The sequence below is a fragment of the Bombina bombina genome, chromosome 1, assembly GCF_027579735.1.
Source record: "Bombina bombina isolate aBomBom1 chromosome 1, aBomBom1.pri, whole genome shotgun sequence".
Classification (NCBI taxonomy): Eukaryota; Metazoa; Chordata; class Amphibia; order Anura; family Bombinatoridae; genus Bombina; species Bombina bombina.
The window spans coordinates 359,698,616-359,723,251 of record NC_069499.1 but is presented as its reverse complement, the minus strand read 5'-3'; the positions used below and the strand labels follow the sequence as shown (position 1 = coordinate 359,723,251).

General features: G+C 39.7%; 1 protein-coding gene across 3 annotated transcripts in view; it reads right to left on the bottom strand.

Moving 5' to 3' along the window:
* The window catches only part of ACMSD (aminocarboxymuconate semialdehyde decarboxylase), a 325,314-nt gene that overhangs the window by 69,777 nt on the left and 230,901 nt on the right, over positions 1–24,636 (bottom strand). For 2 of the 3 annotated variants that reach the window (XM_053698227.1, XM_053698229.1), the window contains one exon: positions 24,130–24,302. In XM_053698227.1, the coding sequence (XP_053554202.1) occupies positions 24,130–24,302 (173 nt within the window). The remainder of the gene's footprint in view (positions 1–24,129; positions 24,303–24,636) is intronic. The other variant, XM_053698228.1, reaches the window with a different exon arrangement.

The window sequence follows — 24,636 nt, the reverse complement described above, 5'->3', positions numbered from 1 at the left end:
GTAGTTGGCGGCAACATTGGGGCGGCAGATTAGGGGTTAATAAGTGTAGGTAGGTGGCGGCGATGTCGGGGGTGGCAGATTAGGGGTTAATAAGTGTAATGTAGGTGGAGGCGATGTCGGGGGCGGCAGATTAGGGGTGTTTAGACTGGGTTTATGTTAGGGTGTTAGGTGTAAACATAACTTTTCTTTCCCCATAGGAATCAATGGGGCTGCGTTACGGAGCGTTACGCTCCTTTATTGCAGGTGTTAGGCTTTTTTTTAGCCGGCTCTCCCCATTGATGTCTATGGGGAAATCGTGCACAAGCACGTAAAACCATCTCAAAGCAGCGCTGGTATTTGGGTGCGGTATGGAGCTCAACGCTGCCATATTACCTGCTAACGCCGGGTTTTTGAAAACCTGTAATAGCAGCGCTATAGGGAGGTGAGCGGTGGAAATAACTTGCAAGTTAGTACCGAGCCACTCATAGCGCAAAACTCGTAATCTGGCCGTATATTAACTGTAAAAGTGACAATGTTATTTATTGTTTAACATGCAAGTGTAACCTTTTTTATGTTGGCATGACCACCAGGAGTCTGGGAACTAGGGTCACCGAGCATTTAGGTAATATAAGAACAGCCAGAAAAGATGCAGAAAAAGGGAAACAAATAACTAGTGTGGCCAAGCACTTCCTTCAGCATCATAATGGCAACACAAATGCTATGAAATGTTGGGGACTAGACAGGGTTAAACCAGGGATAAGAGATGGTAACACAGAAATAATATTGCTGCAAAGAGAAACTGAGTGGATATTTATACTTGTGTGATGCCCTTTAGCATGAACGAAAACAATAACTTTTGGGTTCTCCTTTAATAATGTGGGTTTCAGCCACCGATTTGCATAGTATTATCTAAATAGATGTGACCGATTGTCAATAGGGTGACAGTGTTAATATAATATGCAGAATTGAATGCAAGATATGTGCTCTAAATATATTATACACTTATGTGAGAGCTTGAATCATTATCACTGTACATAGGCTGTTTGGGAGGTATAAATCAATCTACAGTTACCCTCCATATTTGACTCTTAATCAACATCATCTATACAACATGTGCATTATACACAAGTACAGGATCGCACTTTGATTTAGCATAACTACATGCTTTTGTATCCGCAGCAGAAAACAAAGGAGAGAAGGGATGTGTCATAAAGCTGCATTAACATCTCTAACTATGGACTAATGAAATGAGCGATTTCAGCTCACACCCCCAGTATGTCCTATTAGCGGACAACTTCAAAAAGTGGGAGGAACGATGTAACGTTCCACACTGGGATTGGTCAAGTATGTTTAGTTAGATGTTTAAAAGGCTGCTATACCCGCATTTTTGGCTTGTCAATTCTCACTAAACATTGAGAAAGGCTAGATTAAAGTCCGAAACGCATTTGTTTTAAAAGTATAGTTAATTTGTTGTGACACCCCTGGCACCTGAAGCCGACATATCCTGCTATCGGCCAGGAAACAGGGGTGTGTGAAACAACTGTTATTAATGGTGGTGGGTAGGATCTAGCAGGTAATCCTGCAGCTTCTTATTTTAATGTGTACATTTATTAAAAGTTAAGTTTTAGCCTAATACTGTATTATTTTGTGGGTGAGTGCTATAAGCCCCTATCTTTGGTTCTTTCCTGTCTATGCGAAGGTGGTTGGATTGTACCCCTAAAGGTACAATTTTTGCACATTTTTTCTGACAGTGTAACAGTAACCCTTTCTGCACTTATTAAAAATAAAATTAGAGGCGCCCTCAAATACTAGTAATAATCCGCCAGTATTGGTGTATAATGTGCTGTAAAACTGTCATAGAAAAGTTGTTAATATTGGCAATGATACAACAAGAACAGTAATGATAACCTACAAATAGATGTATAACTTGTTCAGTTAAGAGGATTTAAGTATGATATAGTTTGTTATAATGAATAAACTATCTCTCTAACAATGTATAATAAGATAGTCCACACTCTCAAAGGTGTTTGTAATCTCCAGGCAGCAATCTCATTCCAGAAAGGTGTTGGCAGTCACAGGTTCTGTTCAAAAAGAGAAGAGAGAGAAGAGGTGCCAAATAGTGTGTATCGTTTTGAATTCAGTAGGCCTTGCCCCCAAATAAAAACTACTTACAAAATTTCCAGCACTTGAGAAGTGCCACAAATGCCTTCTGAACTGTTAGCAGCCGTCCAGCTAGCTGATATGTATCAGAATTGCTTCTATACTGTGCTGTTCAAGACAAAAAACACAAAAGTGCCACAATAGTGTGTATCAGTGTGATCATTTGATATAGAGCAACAAATGAAATATACTCACAAGATGTAGGGCACTTGAGAAGTGCCACAAAAGCCTCCTGGACACTTGTCAGCTGTCCAGCTCACTGATAGAATCGATATCCCCTTGGTTCACTTGTTCAGCTCACAAACGAACTCTAATGTAGCACACTAGAATCTCCCTGCAGCTCAATATTCGGATGAGTGCAAGTATGGCTACCAATGTTGGATGTGCAAAGTTGCTAAAAATTGCCGTGCTACTTGTACTGGTTAGTTAAAAATAGAAATTTATTAAAAACAATGTTACACTACGCGTTTCCCGGTTACTCAGACCGCTTCCTCAGGTGTAATTCCAGATACAAAGTAGCAATATTTTATAGCCCATTATCGGCGTCTAACCCGACCCAGGGCGCATGCGTGAGCAACTAAAAAAACATTAGCCAATCAGTGCCTTAGTTGAGTTCCTCTCTAATATAATTGGTTCTCTCTTAGGGGCTTGGCCAATGACGTGCCCGCTATCTGATGTGTAATGTTTGTCATCGGCACTCGTGTCAGTTTTTAAACTGACAGATAAACTTATCGTAGGTATTACAATACCAGAGTGGTACATTTTTATTATAATATTGCCTACTTTGGCACCAATTTACTAAAGTTAGTTGATCAAGCATTTACAAATAATATAAAATATTTTTATAATAATAATATTATATAGAAACAATATCACCATGCACATGTTTGTGTTGTGGCACATTTTTAAACCTCTATATGTATTATCTGATTTTAATGCCGCTGTAATCGGACAGATACACACATACTTGTGACTAAACTGATGATAGGTTGATATTGGTAATAATCTTAAAAATTGGCATTAATATTGATGAAAAATGTATATATAAAAAATATTGATAATAATATATAACTTAAATGTATACTAATCTCGAATATGATCCAAATACAAATGATATATAACAAATAAGTTATAACTTGACTATTGTTGCTAATGACCTATACTGCAGCTGTTGATGTATAGGTCCTATATCTTAATTGAAAGCAGCCATGTCTATATTTTCGTTTAAGCCATAGGGTTGGAGAGTCTTGAGCTTCCAAATCCAAAATGTCTCTCTCTGCCTTAGATGGGTTAACCTATTCCTACCCCATTTGGGAGCAATCTGTTCTAAAGGAAAAATGTTAAATAAATCAGTTTGTCCATCATGACAGTTTTTACTGTGTCTTGGGACACTATGATTGGCCACCCCATTTTTTATATTTCTATTGTGTTCCCCCCATCTCTTCTTTAGGGGTCTTGAGGACCTACCAATATACTGAATTCCACATTGACACTCAAGGAGATATACCACATAGCTTGAATCACAAGTGAATCTAGAATTTATTTCAAATTCTTCCTTAGTGGAAGCAGATTGAAATTTTGTCCTATTCCCTGAAGTGTACTTACAAAGACCACAATTTGGTCAATTGCATCTATAAAAACCCCTTTTACCCATCGGCCAACTATTTTTGATGGTTCTTATGTTGCTACCTTTGGTATATTTCTTCATTACCACCTTGCTCGGTGCTAATTTATTTTTTAAAGTAGCAGCTCTCTTGAAAGTGCAGATGGGGAACTCTTCTAAAATATTTTTCAGAATGCAATCATTTTTTAAAATATACCAGTGTTTGCACAAAATGTGTTTAATTTTGTGGTGGTTACTATTAAATTTGGTGATAAATCTTAAATTGTTAGATTTGGACTGTGTATTTTTGGATTCGTTACCACTATTTTCATTGATGCCTTCATGTTTCTTTTTAAAAAATTCCTCTCTATCTTTGATCCTTGCTTTTCTATAGCCTTCTTCAATTAGGTCTCTTGGGTATCCCTTTTCTAGAAATCTTGATCTAAGAGTCTCTGCCTGATCATCAAAACTATTTAAAGTTGTACAATTTCTGCGGATCCTTGAAAACTGGTTGTATGGTATATTTTTTACCCAGGCTTTGTAATGATTACTTTTATAGTTTAAATAACTATTAGTGTCAACTGATTTGAAATATGTTTTTGTGGTTACTCGTCCATACACATCCCAGCTCAATACTAAATCCAGAAATTCTATGGAGTTCCTATTGATATTTGATGTTAGTTTGAGGCCCATATTATTATTGTTTAAAGATGTGATAAATTTCTTAACAGAGTCTTCTGTGCCATCCCATACCAGTAATAGGTCATCAATGAAACTGCCATAGTACACCAGGCCCGCCCCCAAAGGAGACTTGTAAATATATTTCTCCTCAAATATCCCCATTTCATTGATGACCTATTACTGGTATGGGATGGCACAGAAGACTCTGTTAAGAAATTTATCACATCTTTAAACAATAATAATATGGGCCTCAAACTAACATCAAATATCAATAGGAACTCCATAGAATTTCTGGATTTAGTATTGAGCTGGGATGTGTATGGACGAGTAACCACAAAAACATATTTCAAATCAGTTGACACTAATAGTTATTTAAACTATAAAAGTAATCATTACAAAGCCTGGGTAAAAAATATACCATACAACCAGTTTTCAAGGATCCGCAGAAATTGTACAACTTTAAATAGTTTTGATGATCAGGCAGAGACTCTTAGATCAAGATTTCTAGAAAAGGGATACCCAAGAGACCTAATTGAAGAAGGCTATAGAAAAGCAAGGATCAAAGATAGAGAGGAATTTTTTAAAAAGAAACATGAAGGCATCAATGAAAATAGTGGTAACGAATCCAAAAATACACAGTCCAAATCTAACAATTTAAGATTTATCACCAAATTTAATAGTAACCACCACAAAATTAAACACATTTTGTGCAAACACTGGTATATTTTAAAAAATGATTGCATTCTGAAAAATATTTTAGAAGAGTTCCCCATCTGCACTTTCAAGAGAGCTCCTACTTTAAAAAATAAATTAGCACCGAGCAAGGTGGTAATGAAGAAATATACCAAAGGTAGCAACATAAGAACCATCAAAAATAGTTGGCCGATGGGTAAAAGGGGTTTTTATAGATGCAATTGACCAAATTGTGGTCTTTGTAAGTACACTTCAGGGAATAGGACAAAATTTCAATCTGCTTCCACTAAGGAAGAATTTGAAATAAATTCTAGATTCACTTGTGATTCAAGCTATGTGGTATATCTCCTTGAGTGTCAATGTGGAATTCAGTATATTGGTAGGTCCTCAAGACCCCTAAAGAAGAGATGGGGGGAACACAATAGAAATATAAAAAATGGGGTGGCCAATCATAGTGTCCCAAGACACAGTAAAAACTGTCATGATGGACAAACTGATTTATTTAACATTTTTCCTTTAGAACAGATTGCTCCCAAATGGGGTAGGAATAGGTTAACCCATCTAAGGCAGAGAGAGACATTTTGGATTTGGAAGCTCAAGACTCTCCAACCCTATGGCTTAAACGAAAATATAGACATGGCTGCTTTCAATTAAGATATAGGACCTATACATCAACAGCTGCAGTATAGGTCATTAGCAACAATAGTCAAGTTATAACTTATTTGTTATATATCATTTGTATTTGGATCATATTCGAGATTAGTATACATTTAAGTTATATATTATTATCAATATTTTTTATATATACATTTTTCATCAATATTAATGCCAATTTTTAAGATTATTACCAATATCAACCTATCATCAGTTTAGTCACAAGTATGTGTGTATCTGTCCGATTACAGCGGCATTAAAATCAGATAATACATATAGAGGTTTAAAAATGTGCCACAACACAAACATGTGCATGGTGATATTGTTTCTATATAATATTATTATTATAAAAATATTTTATATTATTTGTAAATGCTTGATCAACTAACTTTAGTAAATTGGTGCCAAAGTAGGCAATATTATAATAAAAATGTACCACTCTGGTATTGTAATACCTACGATAAGTTTATCTGTCAGTTTAAAAACTGACACGAGTGCCGATGACAAACATTACACATCAGATAGCGGGCACGTCATTGGCCAAGCCCCTAAGAGAGAACCAATTATATTAGAGAGGAACTCAACTAAGGCACTGATTGGCTAATGTTTTTTTAGTTGCTCACGCATGCGCCCTGGGTCGGGTTAGACGCCGATAATGGGCTATAAAATATTGCTACTTTGTATCTGGAATTACACCTGAGGAAGCGGTCTGAGTAACCGGGAAACGCGTAGTGTAACATTGTTTTTAATAAATTTCTATTTTTAACTAACCAGTACAAGTAGCACGGCAATTTTTAGCAACTTTGCACATCCAACATTGGTAGCCATACTTGCACTCATCCGAATATTGAGCTGCAGGGAGATTCTAGTGTGCTACATTAGAGTTCGTTTGTGAGCTGAACAAGTGAACCAAGGGGATATCGATTCTATCAGTGAGCTGGACAGCTGACAAGTGTCCAGGAGGCTTTTGTGGCACTTCTCAAGTGCCCTACATCTTGTGAGTATATTTCATTTGTTGCGCTATATCAAATGATCACACTGATACACACTATTGTGGCACTTTTGTGTTTTTTGTCTTGAACAGCACAGTATAGAAGCAATTCTGATACATATCAGCTAGCTGGACGGCTGCTAACAGTTCAGAAGGCATTTGTGGCACTTCTCAAGTGCTGGAAATTTTGTAAGTAGTTTTTATTTGGGGGCAAGGCCTACTGAATTCAAAACGATACACACTATTTGGCGCCTCTTCTCTCTCTTCTCTTTTTGAACAGAACCTGTGACTGCTTTCTGCACTTAACCTCTTATCAACACTCATCTACACCCCTCCCCCCACACGTGAATAAACATGATCAAAACCTTCCCACTGAAAATAACACAAACTGAGCTGTCCTGATTTTGCAACTTTAATCCTAACCATGCTGTCCTGGACTTATATACTTAACCATGATTTGACATATCCACCACGATTTTATTTAATTATCTAACATTTAAGCTTAACCACATCCTTCCTTCCAATTTGGTATACTGATTGTCAGGGGTTACCAGACAGCTAAGGCTACCCCCCACCCCCCCTACAACCTCACCCCTGTGGTTTTGGGTTCCTCAGAGCAACCACAATCCCTAGAAGCTTTTGTTTGCATGGTTTTGTGTTCCAAACTTGTTTAGAGAAGAGCTGGTCTATGACCTGGAAAACCCTCCTAGGCTGGCTGGGCTCCTGGAACTACCGGTCGGCCGCCTCACATCGGACATCCGCCTAACCCCTCTCAGGCTGTCCGGGCTCCTGGAACTCTCGGTCGGCCACAGGACAGCAGGACACCTGCTAAATTTACCCCTGTTTGCTCCAGCAACCATGTGCCCAGAGCTCCGCTCTTTTGGGGATTAGTAGCCCCTAGGGAGTACAAGAGGTGGGGGAATTACCGGAGGGGAGCTACTTTGGGAACTGGGGGTTTTGGACACCCCCTACCCCATAACTGTATCTCCGGTCCCCAATAGCAAATCACGCCGCTTTTTGGACTGCAGCATCTGGCGACCGAGAGCTTTCAAATGACACTCCACCGGGATCACCCCAAAACCGTCACCACTGTGTCCTGGGATTCTTTTGGACTATGGTTGCTATGGAGGCGCCGGTCAGTCTGGAGGGGCGGGAATGGCAGGAAAACTGTGGCATTATCTCCCTGTTTTATCAAGATGAGCTGTGTGTATAAAAGGAGTGTATGTTGTACAATAAAGTCAATTCTATTTTCACCTGAATGCTAGTCTGTCAAGTTATTTGGGTGGGCTCCTGCTAGAATCACTTTCCTGGGCTACATAGCAGCCTGTTCCAGGCAGAGGAAGGACCCTCAGGCAGAGCTACCCAGTCTGGGTAGCTGCAGTCTGCCACAGGGTGGGACCCTGAATACTGGTGCTGTCGGGCATCAGGGGTGGCTACAGGCTGTGGTCACTTGCCAGCTATATAGCTGCAGATGGCAGGGAGGAAGCCGGGGTATCCGTCACACTGATTTACCAATTAACCCTATTGCAATTAAACCTAACTTTGACCTCTTCTAACCATCAGGAAGCAATATTTTGCCCTTACTGTTTGATCGTTGAAGTCCCCCAATAATATAAGATAAGGATTTTCCTGCTGCTGTGATTATTTTCATCTACAGGATGTTTGTTGGGCACTTTCCTTATAACTAGACCATCAAAAATTAGTTTTATTGTTAAATACATTCACCTAGATTACGAGTTTTGTGTTAGAGGCTATGCAGTGCTGACGAGCAGTTTTCCCTCACTCCCCAAAATAAAAAAAACCTAGCCTAAACTAAACTACCAATAGCACTTAAAAGGGCCTTTTGCAGGGCATTGCCCCAAAGTAATCAGCTCTTTTACCTGAAAAAAAAAAATACAAACAACCCCCCCAACAGTAAAACCCACCAACCACACAACCAAACCCCCCAAATAAAATACTATCTAAAAAAACCTAAGCTCCCCATTGCCCTGAAAAGGGCATTTGGATGGGCATTGCCCTTAAAAGGGCAGTTAGCTCTTTTGCAAGCCCAAAGTCCCTAACCTAAAAATAAAACCCACCCAATACACCCTTAAAAAAACCTAACACTAACCCCCTGAAGATTGACTTACCGGGAGAAGTCTTCATCCAAGCCGGGCCAAAGTCCTCAAAGAAGCCGGGAGAAGTCTCCATCCAAGCCGGGAGAATTGGTCCTCCAGACGGGCAGAAGTCTTCATCCAGACGGCATCTTCTATCTTCATCCATCCGGCGCAGAGTGTGTCCATCTTCAAGACATCCGGCGCGGAGCATCCTCTTCCAATGAAGTCTTCTTACTAAATGACGGTTCCTTTAAGTGACGTCATCCAAGATGGCGTCCCTTAGATTCCGATTGGCTGATAGAATTCTATCAGCCAATCGGAATTAAGGTAGGAAAAATCCTATTGGCTGATGCAATCAGCCAATAGGATTGAAGTTCAATCCTATTGGCTGATCCAGTAAGGCCAAAGAAGTGTGCGGTGACCCTAATCCTTCAAGACTCGTTATAGCAGCTGTAGGGAAAAAAGCAGCGTTAGGACCTGTTAACTCGTAATCTAGCCGCTAGTTATTTAATTTATATAACTCACACTGGAATTCCTTTAGACAGTGAATCCTGCGTTTTTGTTTTTCTAACATTTTTTTTATATAATAGATTTTATTTGATTTTCAAAGTAAATAAACAGTAATGCACCTTATGGTGCTCAACACATCACATAAACTTAGAAACATAATAAAAGAAAAAAGAGCAACAAAAAGAATGCTAATGTAACCCTTATCTGGGTTAAGTCATTACCTCTACCACAAAATTACAAAGTAATACACAGGAACAGAGGTAAGAAACAATAAGAATATGAGAATATATATAGATGTGTTCCAATTGGGGGTGGGGGAAAAAAGGGAAGGGATTAGAAGGGGGGAGGGGGTTAGTGGGAGGCTTGGGGGAAGCGGAGGAGTGTCGTCCCACATTCTGTCAAAGATAATCTGGAAGTTTTGAACTTAGTAGTAGTAATACTCCTTGTATATAGGAGCATGGGAGATTCCCTTAGAGCTGGATGTGGTGATCCCTATGTATCTAGGCTCAGAAGCCAGTGAGTGTCAAACCTGGATTTCCACTCAGCCCATATCATTTCAAATAAGTACATGTATGCCATAAGCTTAACTATATCTGACCATGGTGGGGGAGGGGGGCAACTTTTTCCAGGATTTAGCTATGGAAAGCTTTACTGCTGAGAAAAGGTAGATACATAAATATCCTTGATACCTAGGCAACTTTCATGTACCTATGAAGTAGGGCTATCTCCGGGGCTCCCAGAGTGGTTTAACCTTGGGTCAGCTCCACCAAATATGTGTCATATAACCAATCTGACCGCAATTCCTCCAACATATGGGTGTGGTTGAGGGGAACAGTTTGGCTAATCTGGTCGGGACATAGTACCAAAGGGTGAGGAGTTTAAAGTACGTCTCGTATATGGTGACACAATGAAGGGCTTGTTTTGTGAGTGTGAACGTATGCTGCCAGTCTTTACTAGGTATGGATATGTTGAGATTTTGTTCCCACTTTAGAATGTGGGAGGCTTTATCATCTGGAGCGGCACCATCCATTAAGTTATAATGGACGGACATAGGTTTCCCCAGTCGGAGCCCCTGCTTCCACCTAGTCTCCCAAAGAGTGAGTTGGTGAGTTGAAGAGGGGCGAAACCCCCAACTAGATAGCAGACTTGTTGCTCTGGTGTTTTCGAAGGCTAAGTAGGGTGGGATCGTGGCTGTGGCTCTAAGCTGGTCTAGTGTAGTAAATGAGTCTGCCTGACTGGTTGACCACATGTCCGCAACCCTCACAATACCCAACCTTGCCCATGTGGCTGCATGCGATGCGGGTAGACCCGTTAGGAGACCGGAGATGGATGTGATAGGGGAAGGGTGGGGCACTATGTGTTTATAGTGCCTAAGCTGTTCCCATATGGTCAGACATTCTTTGATGATAATGTTGTCTATTGCTAGAGTCCTTCTACAGTGTGGGGGGGTCCATATAAGGTCTTTCCCCACTTGGTGGGGTAACGAGACCTGTTCTAATGACCTCCACTTGTTGTTGGAATCGTTGACGCCCCATTGTGAAATATGTGTGAGCATCGCTGCCTCAAAGTATCAGGTTATGTATGGGGAGGCCACCCCCCATGCACTCTGGGTTATTGGAGGGTTTTTGCACAATCCTAGGGGGTTTGCCTTTCCATATGTATCTGGTACATTCGTTTTGGAACTGAAGTAGAGTGTGCTTGGGCACTCTGATCGGTAGGCACCTAAATATATAAGTCAGCTTGGGGAGAAAGCTCATTTTAAGGGCTGCTACTCTCCCCAGCCATGATACAGATTTGCAGTAAAATTTATGTTTTAGGGATCTAAGTTCCGACAAAAGAGGCTGATAATTAGCTTTAACAACTGTAACTGTAGGGTGTAACTGTAACAACTGTAACTTAGGGTGCTTTGTTTTGTCAGGTTTAGCTTTCCTATCTAATTTGTCATCCCATACCATATTAAAGTCTCCTGCTAGAATCACTCTGCCCTGTTTAAGTTGTTCTATTATCCCTAGAATTTTCTTCAGATTTCTAGGCTCGAGTGTGTACGGGAGGTATGCAGATATTGGTGTGTATGGGACATGATCCAGGGTACATATCAAAATAAGAAATCTGGCTTGAGGGTCTCTAAATACATGAATAACTCGAAGGCCACTCTGTTGTGTACCATAATGGCAACACCTCTTGCTTTTTTAGTGTAGGAGGCTGCTTCAAAAATGGGGTCATCTCTAGAGATGACTGTGGGCTGGGCATCCACCAGGAGATATGTTTCCTGAAGGAGCACAACATCAGCTCTGTGGTGTCGCAAGGATCTAGCAAGAAGGCTCCTCTTTCCTATGGTGTTTAATCCCCTAACGTTATGTTTGAGAAATCTAAGGGGAGCCATGGGCTCTCTGGGAGGTCACAGCACTAATAGGAGGGAAACTGATTTCAAAATGGGGATAGAGAGGGTGGGTGTTTTGTTAGGGTTAGGGATGGGGTATAGCAGGGAAGAGGGGTATGTAGGAGGGGGGTTGTGGAAATAGTCCACCTATGTGGGACCCTAATATGGGCACCTAAATAGGGGGGGGGGAGCAAGTGTGAATATAGCAATTAAGGCTGAGAAAGTCAGCCCTGCTCTCATAAATAAAGCACAACAATATAAACAGGCCTAACTAACTGTTACAGATATAATACACACAAACATTTAAACATAACTCAGAGTCAAAGGGTCCCTTTTAGAGGTGTGGCTGTTTCTCAGGTTGGTAGGGCCTGAGGTCTTAATGATTGGTCCAAGAGGCTGGACTTTTGTCACTTTGGCCCACATTCTTTTAGGGACCATTTTGGGGCTTAGTTTAGAGGAAGGTGCTGCCCCTTGCTGTTCCGGTTTGATCAGAATACCCCAGTTTGCCAAAAGAGTACTACCAAGTGAAGGAGAGGACACAACATGCGTTTTATTATCCTTTGTGATAATGAGCTTAGTGGGAAAGCCCCATCTGTATTTAATGTTGGCCTTCCGTAGTTGCATGGTCAAGGGAGCATATAGCCTCCATTGAGTGTGGACAGAGAGATCCGGCAGCAATTGGATTTCCTTAAAAGTGTCCGATAGTGTAGCTTTGCTGAATGCAGCCTGTATCAGGCGATCCTTAAAGGTAAAGTTATGGAAACATACCACCACATCCCTTGGTTTGTCCAAAGACTTCGATCTCGGTCTCAGGACCCTATGTACTCGTTCCATGGTGTGCGAATTGCCCTCAAGGGGACCCAAGAGTTCTTAAAAAAATGGATTTAAGAAAAAAAAAAAAAGGGATTTAAGAAATCCTTGCAGCTCGCCTGCGGAAATGCTTACTGGTATGCCTCTAAAGCAGACATTGTTCCTTCTAGCTCTATCTTCCATGTCCGCAAGCTTCAGCTCCAGTTGAGTTATTTGGTCGGCCAAGTTCTCGGCATAAGAGAGTCAGTTGGAATGGTCAGTAGCAAGATCATTGTGTTGCCTTTCCAGTGTATCCACCGTATCTCAGCAATGTCCTTTCTGAGCTCTGCTGAGCTGCATTGAATTTCGGCTGTGATAGATTTAGTTTGTGCTGCAAACATTTTCTTAAGGGTGTTTTCAGTGATGTAATGTTGCAGATGGGCCGTGGATTGAGCACTAGACTGGGATCCCTCATCCTGAGAGTCCTGATCACTACCCATTCTCTCACAATGGACAGGGTCAGTGAATCGTTGAGAGAAATGGTCCAGGACAGTTTTTTTTAACAGTTGCAGGGGTTTTGGGATGCCTCCTCGAAGTGTGCGGCATTCTAGAGCGGGGCATTGGGACCTTTATTCACCTCAGTGCAATAACACTACCAACTTTTCATGACCTGCAAGAAGTAAAAGAAACAATGGCCTATACCTGTCTATCTAGAGCATATATAATACACATACATTTAGCATGAGAGTGAGAGCGGGGGTGAAAACCACTTATGCATTTGAACTAAGTCATCTTTCGTCAGAGTGTCACCAAATATAAATATAGAAGGCTCAAATAAGTCTTCAGAACCACCTCTCCTACAGTTACTGTGGATTTCCTCTTGCCTCAGGGGAAGAGTGGGATACAACACAGAGAAAGGGGAAGGGGTGGTGACCAACCTAGACAAGCTAGGTCGGAAAGTTGGAGGCAATTGGTAGTTTCTGATAAGCCAATACACCGATACTAAAACTCTCTATAACTCTAGCATTAATACAGTAACATTACACCAAAACAGCCGTAAAGAACAGTTTGTCGCGGCTCCTCAGTATATCACTCCAAGGAACCGCCCAGTGCCCAGGGACTCGCCACACCCCCCTCAGGACAAAAGGGGATCCGACCAAAGGAAGAGACCAGGCTGGAAGGGATGAAGGGGGAATGTGGTCACAGAGGCTCACAATACCCAGATAATTAGTAAAAACTGCAGCGTTAACTGTCACAGTATGTTCAAACAATTATGACACCTGGAATAGCAAAAATAGGTTAAATGTTGTATATAGGGTATGTTACATAGGCTGAATTACATTCTGGGCTTAATCTCCAGAATCAAATAAGTGGGTGCAGCAGCATCTTGTATGAAAAGTCCTTAATAGGGGCTCCAGGGCCCTCTAAAATATGAAGATTGTAATCTGCTTATCTTATGTCCATGAGAGTCTAGGCCCGTGGGATGGGGTATTAAAGAGCTGTTCCATCTATATAGACTCCGCAAGAGGAGTTGGTGAAGTCCCAGTTGGGGCAGAGTGAACCCAGGGTGAAAAGGCAGAGAAACTTCAACCACTCCCATCAACCCTCAAAGCAATTTTGGATTGGATGACTCCGTTAATCCCAGTTAGGCCCTCTGGTGTATGGGATAGAGAATGGGGTTTGCTGTGACCAATATCTAGTGTTAAACTTATATGGTGACCCCTCTTTATATAGCTGCGCAATCAGTTCCCAAATATAAAGGGAGAGGGCCTAAATTTCAGTGCCCCTTGGTTTTGGGTTGTATAAATAAGGCCTCTCTCAGTAGTGTGATCTAAGGAGGTTTAGGCCTCAGGTACAAGCCTCCCGGGAGGGTCATGTGCAGGTTAAAGTGGGTCTCTGTGAGGGGTTAGATAGTCGGCTACTGAGCACCGCTCCGGTGTGGTAATAGGACCAGAAAGGCTGTAGGTAAACTGTTGGTCAAATGACAAATAGCAGGAAAATGGGCAGGTGCTTTCCTTATAGGTATCAAACTACTATCTCATTCCCTCATATGGCAGGATCAAATTATATGGGGTGCACCCACTTCACAGAACGCTTTGAAATAAAGAGGCTTACCGACTGTCACCATCTGATGATTGAGACACAGTCCATAAGTCCACTGTATAAATAAATCCCCCTGATCAGATCCGCTTACTCCCTCTGGGTCCTCTGAAAGTTGTGATCTCCTCTGGAGCGGAACCCCAACCCTCTGGAGGCAGGGGGCCTGCAACCGCAACTCCCTCTCTGATCCCATGTAGCGTGCAAGGCTGTACTCACATCTATGTTGCCAAAGACGCGATTATCTTGGGGAGAGAAAGCAGCTCCAACTCTAAGAGTCGTCAACAAAGTCAGGCAGATGGATGAAATCACAGATGGCAGAGGTGTATGACCTCGTGGGTTATGGCTGTTGCGTCTTGCTCATAGGGTTCCAAAAGGGCTACCATTCACGCCAACTAGAATCGGTCCGGTTGCAGGGCCACAGACTGTGCTTCTTGCACCTAAGGTCTCCTGAACTCTCTCACCGCTTTGTCTCCCTTCTCGCAGGACCGTGCCTCTCAGGTAGGGTTCTCCACAGGGCTCAATCTGGACTGGGGGAGTAGTGCTCCAGAACTACTGGGTCCTAAGGTCTCCCAGTCCTGACGTATCTAAGGCTCCTGCTGCTGTTGTATTGCAGGGCTGTGGGAAATTGTCTGTAGAGTTCCGTCGCTCCGGAGTGGATCCCCGACCCTCCAGAGCCTGGCAGGTAGTCTCTCTGCAGATAACGAGCTGGGTTGCGGCTGACTGTACTGATTTTGCAGATGGTTCTGTTAAAGTCTCTTAAACCCTCTCAGGACTTGAGTTAGAGAATCAAAAGTGTTCAGACCACAAAATTAGTTCAAAAATAAGTATTTTCATTTGAATTTGGCTAGGCTAAAGTCTGGAGCTCCACACAAACACATCTGCTCTCGTTTTTTCTATCGTTTTAATGTCACTATTCAAGATTCTCTAGAGTTACCTTATTTTTTTTAAATCTCCCAGCTATATAAATGTAATCATCTTGCCATATACTTATGTTAATATGCAGTTTGTTATCTAACAGTGGGGTAAGAACCTGCTACTCATATTATAATTTTATATTAGTAGACCTTTCCCACGGGTTGTTATGACAGGTTGCCACGCTGTCTTAAGTCGGGAAGGGCAGCCTATCCAACCTAATATAATGTGCATGGATTGGCCCTGTAGATAATCCTCTTATGTAAATGTGAAAGCTAATTTCTAACTTTGTTGGTAGTAGGCATTGTTCGTTTGAGATTCTTAATCAATTTAATGTCAAAATACTAAAGAAATCATTATTGATGATCCTTATAGATGATTTTTTGCACTTATCATACGTGCCCATAGTTGGGTAATTGTGCGATGTTGGATAAAAATAAGGTCAGTTGACATGTAAATCCTAAGTACAAATAAGTTTTATTTCTTTTATGTTGCTACCTAGTTTTTTTATGGTGTTAATTTGGTTTTAAAGACCTGCACATATTGCATTGACTAAACTCTAATCTTTTGGAAAAGCCCTATTACTTTACTTTATCTAACAGGTTCAAGCACCAAAGCATCTTAAAGGGTATAACATTACCATGCCTTCTCCATCTTTATTGTTATAAATAACACTTTCCTGCAGCTATTATTATAGGACTTGCTGCGTATAAGTTAACCCTTATATTTTTATGTGTATGTTTTAGATCCCAGATTCCTATTTTAAGGGCTATGTTATGCTATATTTTTAGATTGATAAAAAATCTCTTATGCTTATATTGCTTTGGGATCCAGTCAGATGAGTTCCATCTTAAAGCTATTGCTTCTTTTTGATAGTTTATTGTGCTTCCCCATCCCTCAAATAATTTAACTCATACTCTGTGTTAAGTATTCATTTATATTTTGCCTTGTGCAGTATTCATTATAATATATTTATAGTGCATTTATAGTTAGTTTTCACTGCACATATCTAATCTACTTTGACAATCCTATTATGGGACTCAAGAGTGGTCCCCTGTTTTCTAGGTACCTTCTTAGTTTTTTACTCCTGTGATACCATAGGGTCCAAACGTAGCCCTTATTTTTAGGAATAGTTGTTCCAAATTTACATTTATATTCTACTATAAATAAAAGCTTGAGGTCTATCAGCCATATTTCTTTTACTCTTCTTATTGTTTGTAATGTACTAATATAATATAATAACGTGTGAGTTTTGAATATTTCTATGCTTTTATGTTCATTGCTGATAACCGCATCTCTCAAATTGTCTTAGTACTGGCATGATTGCTATATTGATATATTTGTTTGCACTGTTATTGGCTTATGCTTCATATTGTCTGTAGTTTTTGTTTTTCTTGAACCTCAATAAAAAAGATAAAAAATATAATAAATATTATATTCTCTATCTGAATCATAAAAGAAGAACATTGGTTTTCATGTCCCTTTAAGAAATACCCCATACCATTTCTGATGTTCTATTCCTTATCACCCCTTTCTGTGGCTAGGAGAAACAGGGCCTTTTTTCACAAACATCCTCACTTTGTTCTGCTGGTTTTAATGGTGTTTCTCCTCAATCAGGATTTTAGATTTGCAGGCTGCTAAAACATAAACATAGGTTATCCCAGGTGGGGATAAAGAAAGCGCGCTGATAAACAAACATAAAACATATATATTTGACAAACAAAGTCAGTGTGCAACTCTACCGTGAACCGGTTAATGAGTGTGTCTTTGAAAAAAAGAGGTTTCTGTGAATCCGTGTAGATGTTTTTCTTCTGGAATACAATAGTAGTTGTTTTTCTTCTGGAATGCAATAGTAGCGTGAAGGCAGGCAGCTCCTCTTGGTCCTGGAGAGTGGGGGAAAAGCTAGGAAATGCAAGAAGGAAAAGAGGGCGCCACAATAGCGTAATATTGTCTGGTAATGTGGGTAACAATATATGGACAGGTAATGTGCTTAACAGAACAAGAGGCACTGTGCTGTGACCAGTGCGTGACAGCTTGCTAGCGCTTGACAGTGGCTAGTACACTGGGGAGATAACGTTCCTTGGAGTCTTTTCTGGTACCCCCTGGGCAAACTTTTCTTGGTGCTTGTAATTTCAAATGAAATGTCGGACTTGGCGTGTTGTTGTATTGTAATAGAATACCACAAAGCACGGACAACTTCTTAATTAAAAAGGCTTTAATATGACGCGTTTCTCAACCCCAACTGGGTCGTTTCTTCAGATAAAAGCGAATGCAAATGGTTACATTTGTTGGCATTATATACACATTGTATCTTTAAAAACAGGAAGTTGTCATAAAATATTTGTCCAATGGGAATGCATTTTCAGTTGTGAGAGCCCAATCTTGGCTGTCAGCTGTTACAGATTGTAATATATAAAAAATATAAAAAATATACATAAAAAAGTAATATAGATAGAGCAGTAAACAAACCCTTTGTAAGGACTTTATATGTTTTTCAAAAAACTGTTACGACCTGACTGACTACAGGCATGCTGGAAACCTAGGTGAAACAATAAACAAACCCTTTATAAGGCTTTTTTGTATTTTTTCATAAAATTGTTACAACCTAACTAACGACAAGCATGCTGGAAACATGCATCTATTTGTGAATTGATACTAATACTAAAACTCCTTAGTGTATGTTCGAAACCTATGGCTATGCAGATAAAAACTATTTTTATATGGCCGATATAGGATTTTCTATAGCTGTGTGTGTGATCACAAAAAAACCTATATGATGGCCCCGTTGATGTCCTATAAATTTGTAAATCTGTAGTGAATAATTCAACATAGTTTGACTAGAATATGATATTTGTCAAGCTATTGTGAAATATTCTTACACTATATTTCCTAGAAAAAAGGTGTGTTTGATCTTTAGATGTCACTGTATTCAATATCTACAACTGTCAGCTGGGTGTGATATGATATTCCATATTTGAAAAACTCCAAATTTCTATTGGATCCAATATGGTATACCTGTTTGTTTGATAGTAGTGAAAGTAGGTGTATATGTGGGCTTATACTAAATAGCAGAGTGTCTGCTCAAAAATGGTATGTATGTATATATAATACAAAAATAATGAAATGTTAAAATATTAAAATATATATGTGTGTGTGTGGGAAAGTGTATAAGTAACTTGTCACTGCAATGAAATAAGTAAATATAATAAAATTGAGGGTGTATGACAAACCAAAGGGACGGCCATGGGGACCAGGTTTGCCCCAAGCTTTGCCAACCTATTTATGGGTTACTTTGAGGAGAGATACATCTACCCTACAGAGTTTGGGGCAAGCCTGGTCTTCTATGGCCGATATATAGATGATCTTATCTTTCTATGGGAGGGAGACATCACCAGGGCCAATCAATTTATAGAACATCTGAACTGTAATGACATGGGTTTAGAATTCACGGCAAATATACAAATTCAAAATATTGAATATTTAGATCTTATATTAAGTATGGACAAATCCAACATTACCTCTAAAACTTTTTTTAAAGATGTTGATAGCAACAGCTTTTTAAACTATCATAGCAACCATCATAAAAATTGGTTATGCAATGTACCATACAGCCAGTTCCGTAGGATACCACGCAATTGTAGCGATTATAACATCTTCTTGGAACAGAGCCAAATATTGTACAACAGGTTTATAGAAAAAGATTACCCCCCAAGTTTACTCGACAAAGCTTTAACAAGAGCCAAAAACCTAAACAGAGAAGATATTATATCAGATAATAAAACCACCAACACAGAAAACACATTTGGACAAGAAACCATTTTTATAACACAATATAACTCTGATTTCTATCAAATCAAAAACATACTGCACAAACATTGGCATATAATACAAAGAGATCCTGTTCTCAAACATCTAGTCAAGGACACATCCAAAATTGTCTACAGGAGAGCGCCCACACTCAGAAACCAGCTAGCTCCCAGCAAGAAAGTCAAACACAAACTAACTAACAAAACATCACACCACTCAAACAAAAACAAGGGGCTGTTTGGTATGTATGGAATTTTCAAATGTGGCAAGACAGGTTGTGGATCTTGCAAAATTATAAAATCTGGTATAAAAAATTTCAAGTCCACAGTAACGGGTGAGTCTTTTCAGATCCCCATTTTTTTTAATTGCAATTCATCTTTCACAGTCTACCTCATGGAGTGTGTATGTGGCCTCCAATATGTAGGCCGCACCTCCAGGAAGCTGAGAAACCGATGGGGAGAACACCATCGTAACTGCAAAAATTCTAAAAAAAACAAAATCAAACATAGTATACCCAACCATTGTTTAACCAAACACAATGGGAACCCATATATTTACAAATATATTCCCATTGACTTTGTTCCCAAAAGTTCGGATTACAACAGACTCAATAGACTCAGACAACGTGAGACATATTGGATCTATCGATTGAAGACACTACATCCTTATGGGCTTAATGCAAATTTGGATTTGGCAGCCTTCAATTGATAGATCCCTACAATTACTTGTTATAAACTTCCCCTTTTTTCAAACCTATATCCATCCATACAAATATCCCATCACCCTTTTATTCACAGGTCCTTCACAAATATTCCATTAACATATACACATAAACACTAGCCCACACCTATCCATATATCCTTGAGTTTGTTCTCCTACATGTCAGACTCTATTTCCCTTTTCCACCCTGTATTTACATCATTCACTCACAACAACATTATTGTTTACATATACAATTGGTAGTTCCACTGTCATGGTGATTATAGCGTATAGGCTATGATCCATTTCCCAGCAATAGTATTTATACTGACACAATGCGATTTGAATTCATAGGCATTCATTGTTTTCTAATATCTTTATCATACACCCTCAATTTTATTATATTTACTTATTTCATTGCAGTGACAAGTTACTTATACACTTTCCCACACACACATATATATTTTAATATTTTAACATTTCATTGTTTTTGTATTATATATACATACATACCATTTTTGAGCAGACACTCTGCTATTTAGTATAAGCCCACATATACACCTACTTTCACTACTATCAAACAAACAGGTATACCATATTGGGTCCAATAGAAATTTGGAGTTTTTCAAATATGGAATATCATATCACACCCAGCTGACAGTTGTAGATATTGAATACAGTGACATCTAAAGATCAAACACGCCTTTTTTCTAGGAAATATAGTGTAAGAATATTTCACAATAGCTTGACAAATATCATATTCTAGTCAAACTATGTTGAATTATTCACTACAGATTTACAAATTTATAGGACATCAAAGGGGCCATCATACAGATTTTTTTGTGATCACACACACAGCTATAGAAAATCCTATATCGGCCATATAAAAATAGTTTTTATCTGCATAGCCATAGGTTTCGAACATACACTAAGGAGTTTTAGTATTAGTATCAATTCACAAATAGATGCATGTTTCCAGCATGCTTGTCGTTAGTTAGGTTGTAACAATTTTATGAAAAAATACAAAAAAGCCTTATAAAGGGTTTGTTTATTGTTTCACCTAGGTTTCCAGCATGCCTGTAGTCAGTCAGGTCGTAACAGTTTTTTGAAAAACATATAAAGTCCTTACAAAGGGTTTGTTTACTTCTCTATCTATATTACTTTTTTATGTATATTTTTTATATTTTTTATATATTACAATCTGTAACAGCTGACAGCCAAGATTGGGCTCTCACAACTGAAAATGCATTCCCATTGGACAAATATTTTATGACAACTTCCTGTTTTTAAAGATACAATGTGTATATAATGCCAACAAATGTAACCATTTGCATTCGCTTTTATCTGAAGAAACGACCCAGTTGGGGTTGAGAAACGCGTCATATTAAAGCCTTTTTAATTAAGAAGTTGTCCGTGCTTTGTGGTATTCTATTACAATAAAACAACACGCCAAGTCCGACATTTCATTTGAAATTACAAGCACCAAGAAAAGTTTGCCCAGGGGGTACCAGAAAAGACTCCAAGGAACGTTATCTCCCCAGTGTACTAGCCACTGTCAAGCGCTAGCAAGCTGTCACGCACTGGTCACAGCACAGTGCCTCTTGTTCTGGTAAGCACATTACCTGTCCATATATTGTTACCCACATTACCAGACAATATTACGCTATTGTGGCACCTGCTAAAACATAAAGCCTCCATTTTTCTGATTATTCTGTGCTGAAGACAGGAGACTGAGTACATGAGTTAGCGCAAACCAGAAAATTGTGCTTTTAAATCAATAAATGGAAATAATGATAAAAGCAATATTTAAAAAAATTAAAGAACACAGTCTTTGAGCCTAGTATGCCCATCCGGCATTGATACAAATGGCATTAGTAGTGATGAGGATGGATTCCAATTAAATTGGTTCCTTTTAAACTCATTATTGCTCATTTTATAGCTGGAAATGAAGATGCCTGTACTAATAGTGACAATCACGACAGTGCTAGTGTGACTTAGAAATAAACATTAACAGAAAAGGATTGTTATACACCATTTCTAGCTTTTGTGGTCCTGATCTCACTTTTCCTGCACATCTCCTTAGCTGTACAGGATATCACAAACTCAGTGCATTTACATATGTAAATGTGTGCGCTGACCACTGCTAAGGGACTATACAATATGGCTTTAATGAATCAGTGCTATGTATTCTAACGCACCTCTGAAATGTTTCTTGTGGCCATCTCAGAGTATCTTGCACATGTGCAACATAATAGAATGATTCCAAATAGTCTTAAGATACTTGCAAATATGTCCAAAGGCTATTTTGGGTCTTTATCAAATGCCTTGAGGTATTGAATTGGAAAAGGCAAAACTGGTCTCGGGAAGCTCCATGATTACAATAGGACTTTTCTCTGTGAGCCAAAAACACAATTGAGGCTGGAGGAAATAGCTGAAAAAGAGTAAAAAATGCCTCTGCTGATAGACTGTGATTCACCGCATGATTGGTTAAACTAAAAGACCATCAGGTATCAAAGCATTAAGTAGGGGTAAAACTATTTGCTTAAAGCTACCCATCTAAGACATGGGGCTCCATTTATTGAGCAGCGGATGCTGCTTCGAAGCCCCATTGTTTCAGGCTTGCCAGAAACGGAAGTTAAGAAGCAGGGGTCATAAGACTGCTTCTCCTTAACTTGTCCTCCACATTTTCAGATGGAGGATTTAAATAATCCTTTTCCGATCTGGATGATTGACAGCCCCTGCTAGCAGCTGATTGGCCGCCAGTGAGCAGGGGTCAGCATTGCACAAGCATTTCACTAGAAATGCTTGTGCAATGTTAAATGCTGTATGCTGTAGGCATTTAGCGAGGTCGAGGGGACATAATTCGCTACAGAGATGTCTGCATTTAGCGAGGTTGAGCGGATATGATTTGCTACAGAGAAGTCGTCATTTAGCGAGGTCGAGGGGACATGATTTGCTACAGAGAAGTCAACATTTTGCTAGGTCGATCGGACATGATTCGCTACAGAGAAGTCGACATTTAGCGAGGTCGAGCGGACATGATTCGCTACAGAGAAGTCGACATTTAACGTGGTCGAGTGGACATGATTCGCTACAGAGAAGTCGGCATTTAGCAAGGTCGGGCGGACATGATTTGCTACAGAGAAGTCGTCATTTAGCGAGGTCGAGCGGACATGATTCGCTACAGAGAAGTCAGCATTTAGCAGGGTCGAGCGGACATGATTCGCTACAGAGAAGTCGGCATTTAGCGAGGTCGAGCTGACATGATTCGCTACAGAGAATCATGTCCGCTCGACTATTAATAAATCTACCCCATGCTATTTGTTATTGTCCCTCATTCCCTTTTTTGCACCTTTTTATAAATTTTTGTCCTTTTTCCTAATGTTTTGAAATAACTGTCTCAAAGATGTCACTAAAATGCATTTGCTGGTGTAATGTAATTAAATATGATGATATTATAAAAAAATTTAGCTGTATTCACAAAAATGCAGATCATACAGTCTATAGTAATGAGAAGCATTCTTCTATTTAAATGGATCTTATGATGAATACAGCAAGACCTGATGACCTGATAAAGCATAAGCATCGGATTCAGCCTCATTTTTCACTGTATTCATTTACTGTGATATATAGGAATAAAAAAGTAACCTTTGTGCTCTTACTCAGAAAAGGTTAGAATCTTACTCACGCTGAACAATTAGACATATTGAGGCCGAATTATCAAAGGTCTTGCGGACCTGATCCAACAGTGCGGATCAGGTCCGCAAGGCCTTGCTGAATGCGGAGAGCAACGCCGCCCCCTGCAGACTTGCGGCCAATCGGCCACCAGCAGGGAGGTGTCAACCATGAATTCCTGAGATTCCTGTCCGCCTGCTCAGAGCAGGCGGACAGGGTTATGGAGCAGCGGTCTTTGTGACCGCTGCTTCATCACTGCTGTTTCTGGCGAGTTTGAAGACTCGCCAGAAACACGGGCCCACAAGCTCCTTACAGAGCTTGATAAATGGGCCCCATTACCTCTAACTTATTAATTAGCCCAACAATGCAATGCAAATAGCCAAATAAGTTGTGTACTCACCTCCCCTATCACATCTACAAGATGTTTTAATGCCTGGGGATCATGAACTAATGAATCTGTGTAAAAAGAACCAAGATACTTTTCTGGAGCTTTCCTGTTATCAACAGCACACAAATCGGGTCGTACCTTGAACCCATGATTAATGCGTCCAATTGTGTATGGGAAGGCTCCGCCTGGAAAAAAAAAGAAAAATAATCTATGAGCAAAGTTTTACTTATGACCCTTTTATCAACAATTTAAAAGCCACATTGGCCCAATAAATAGGGAAATATTTCATTTTGACTATTGTCCCTTTAAGAAAACACAAACTTCCATTAATCTAATAGAACATGTAATTTAATTTTTTTTTATAAAAATACAATTTACTTTTATTAATAAGTTAGTTTTGTTCTCTTGGTATCCTTTGTTGAAGAGTAAACCTAGGTAGGCTTAGCAGCAGCAATGCACTACTAAGAGCTTACTGAACAACGCTGGTGAGCCAATGACAGGAGGCATTAATTGCAGCTA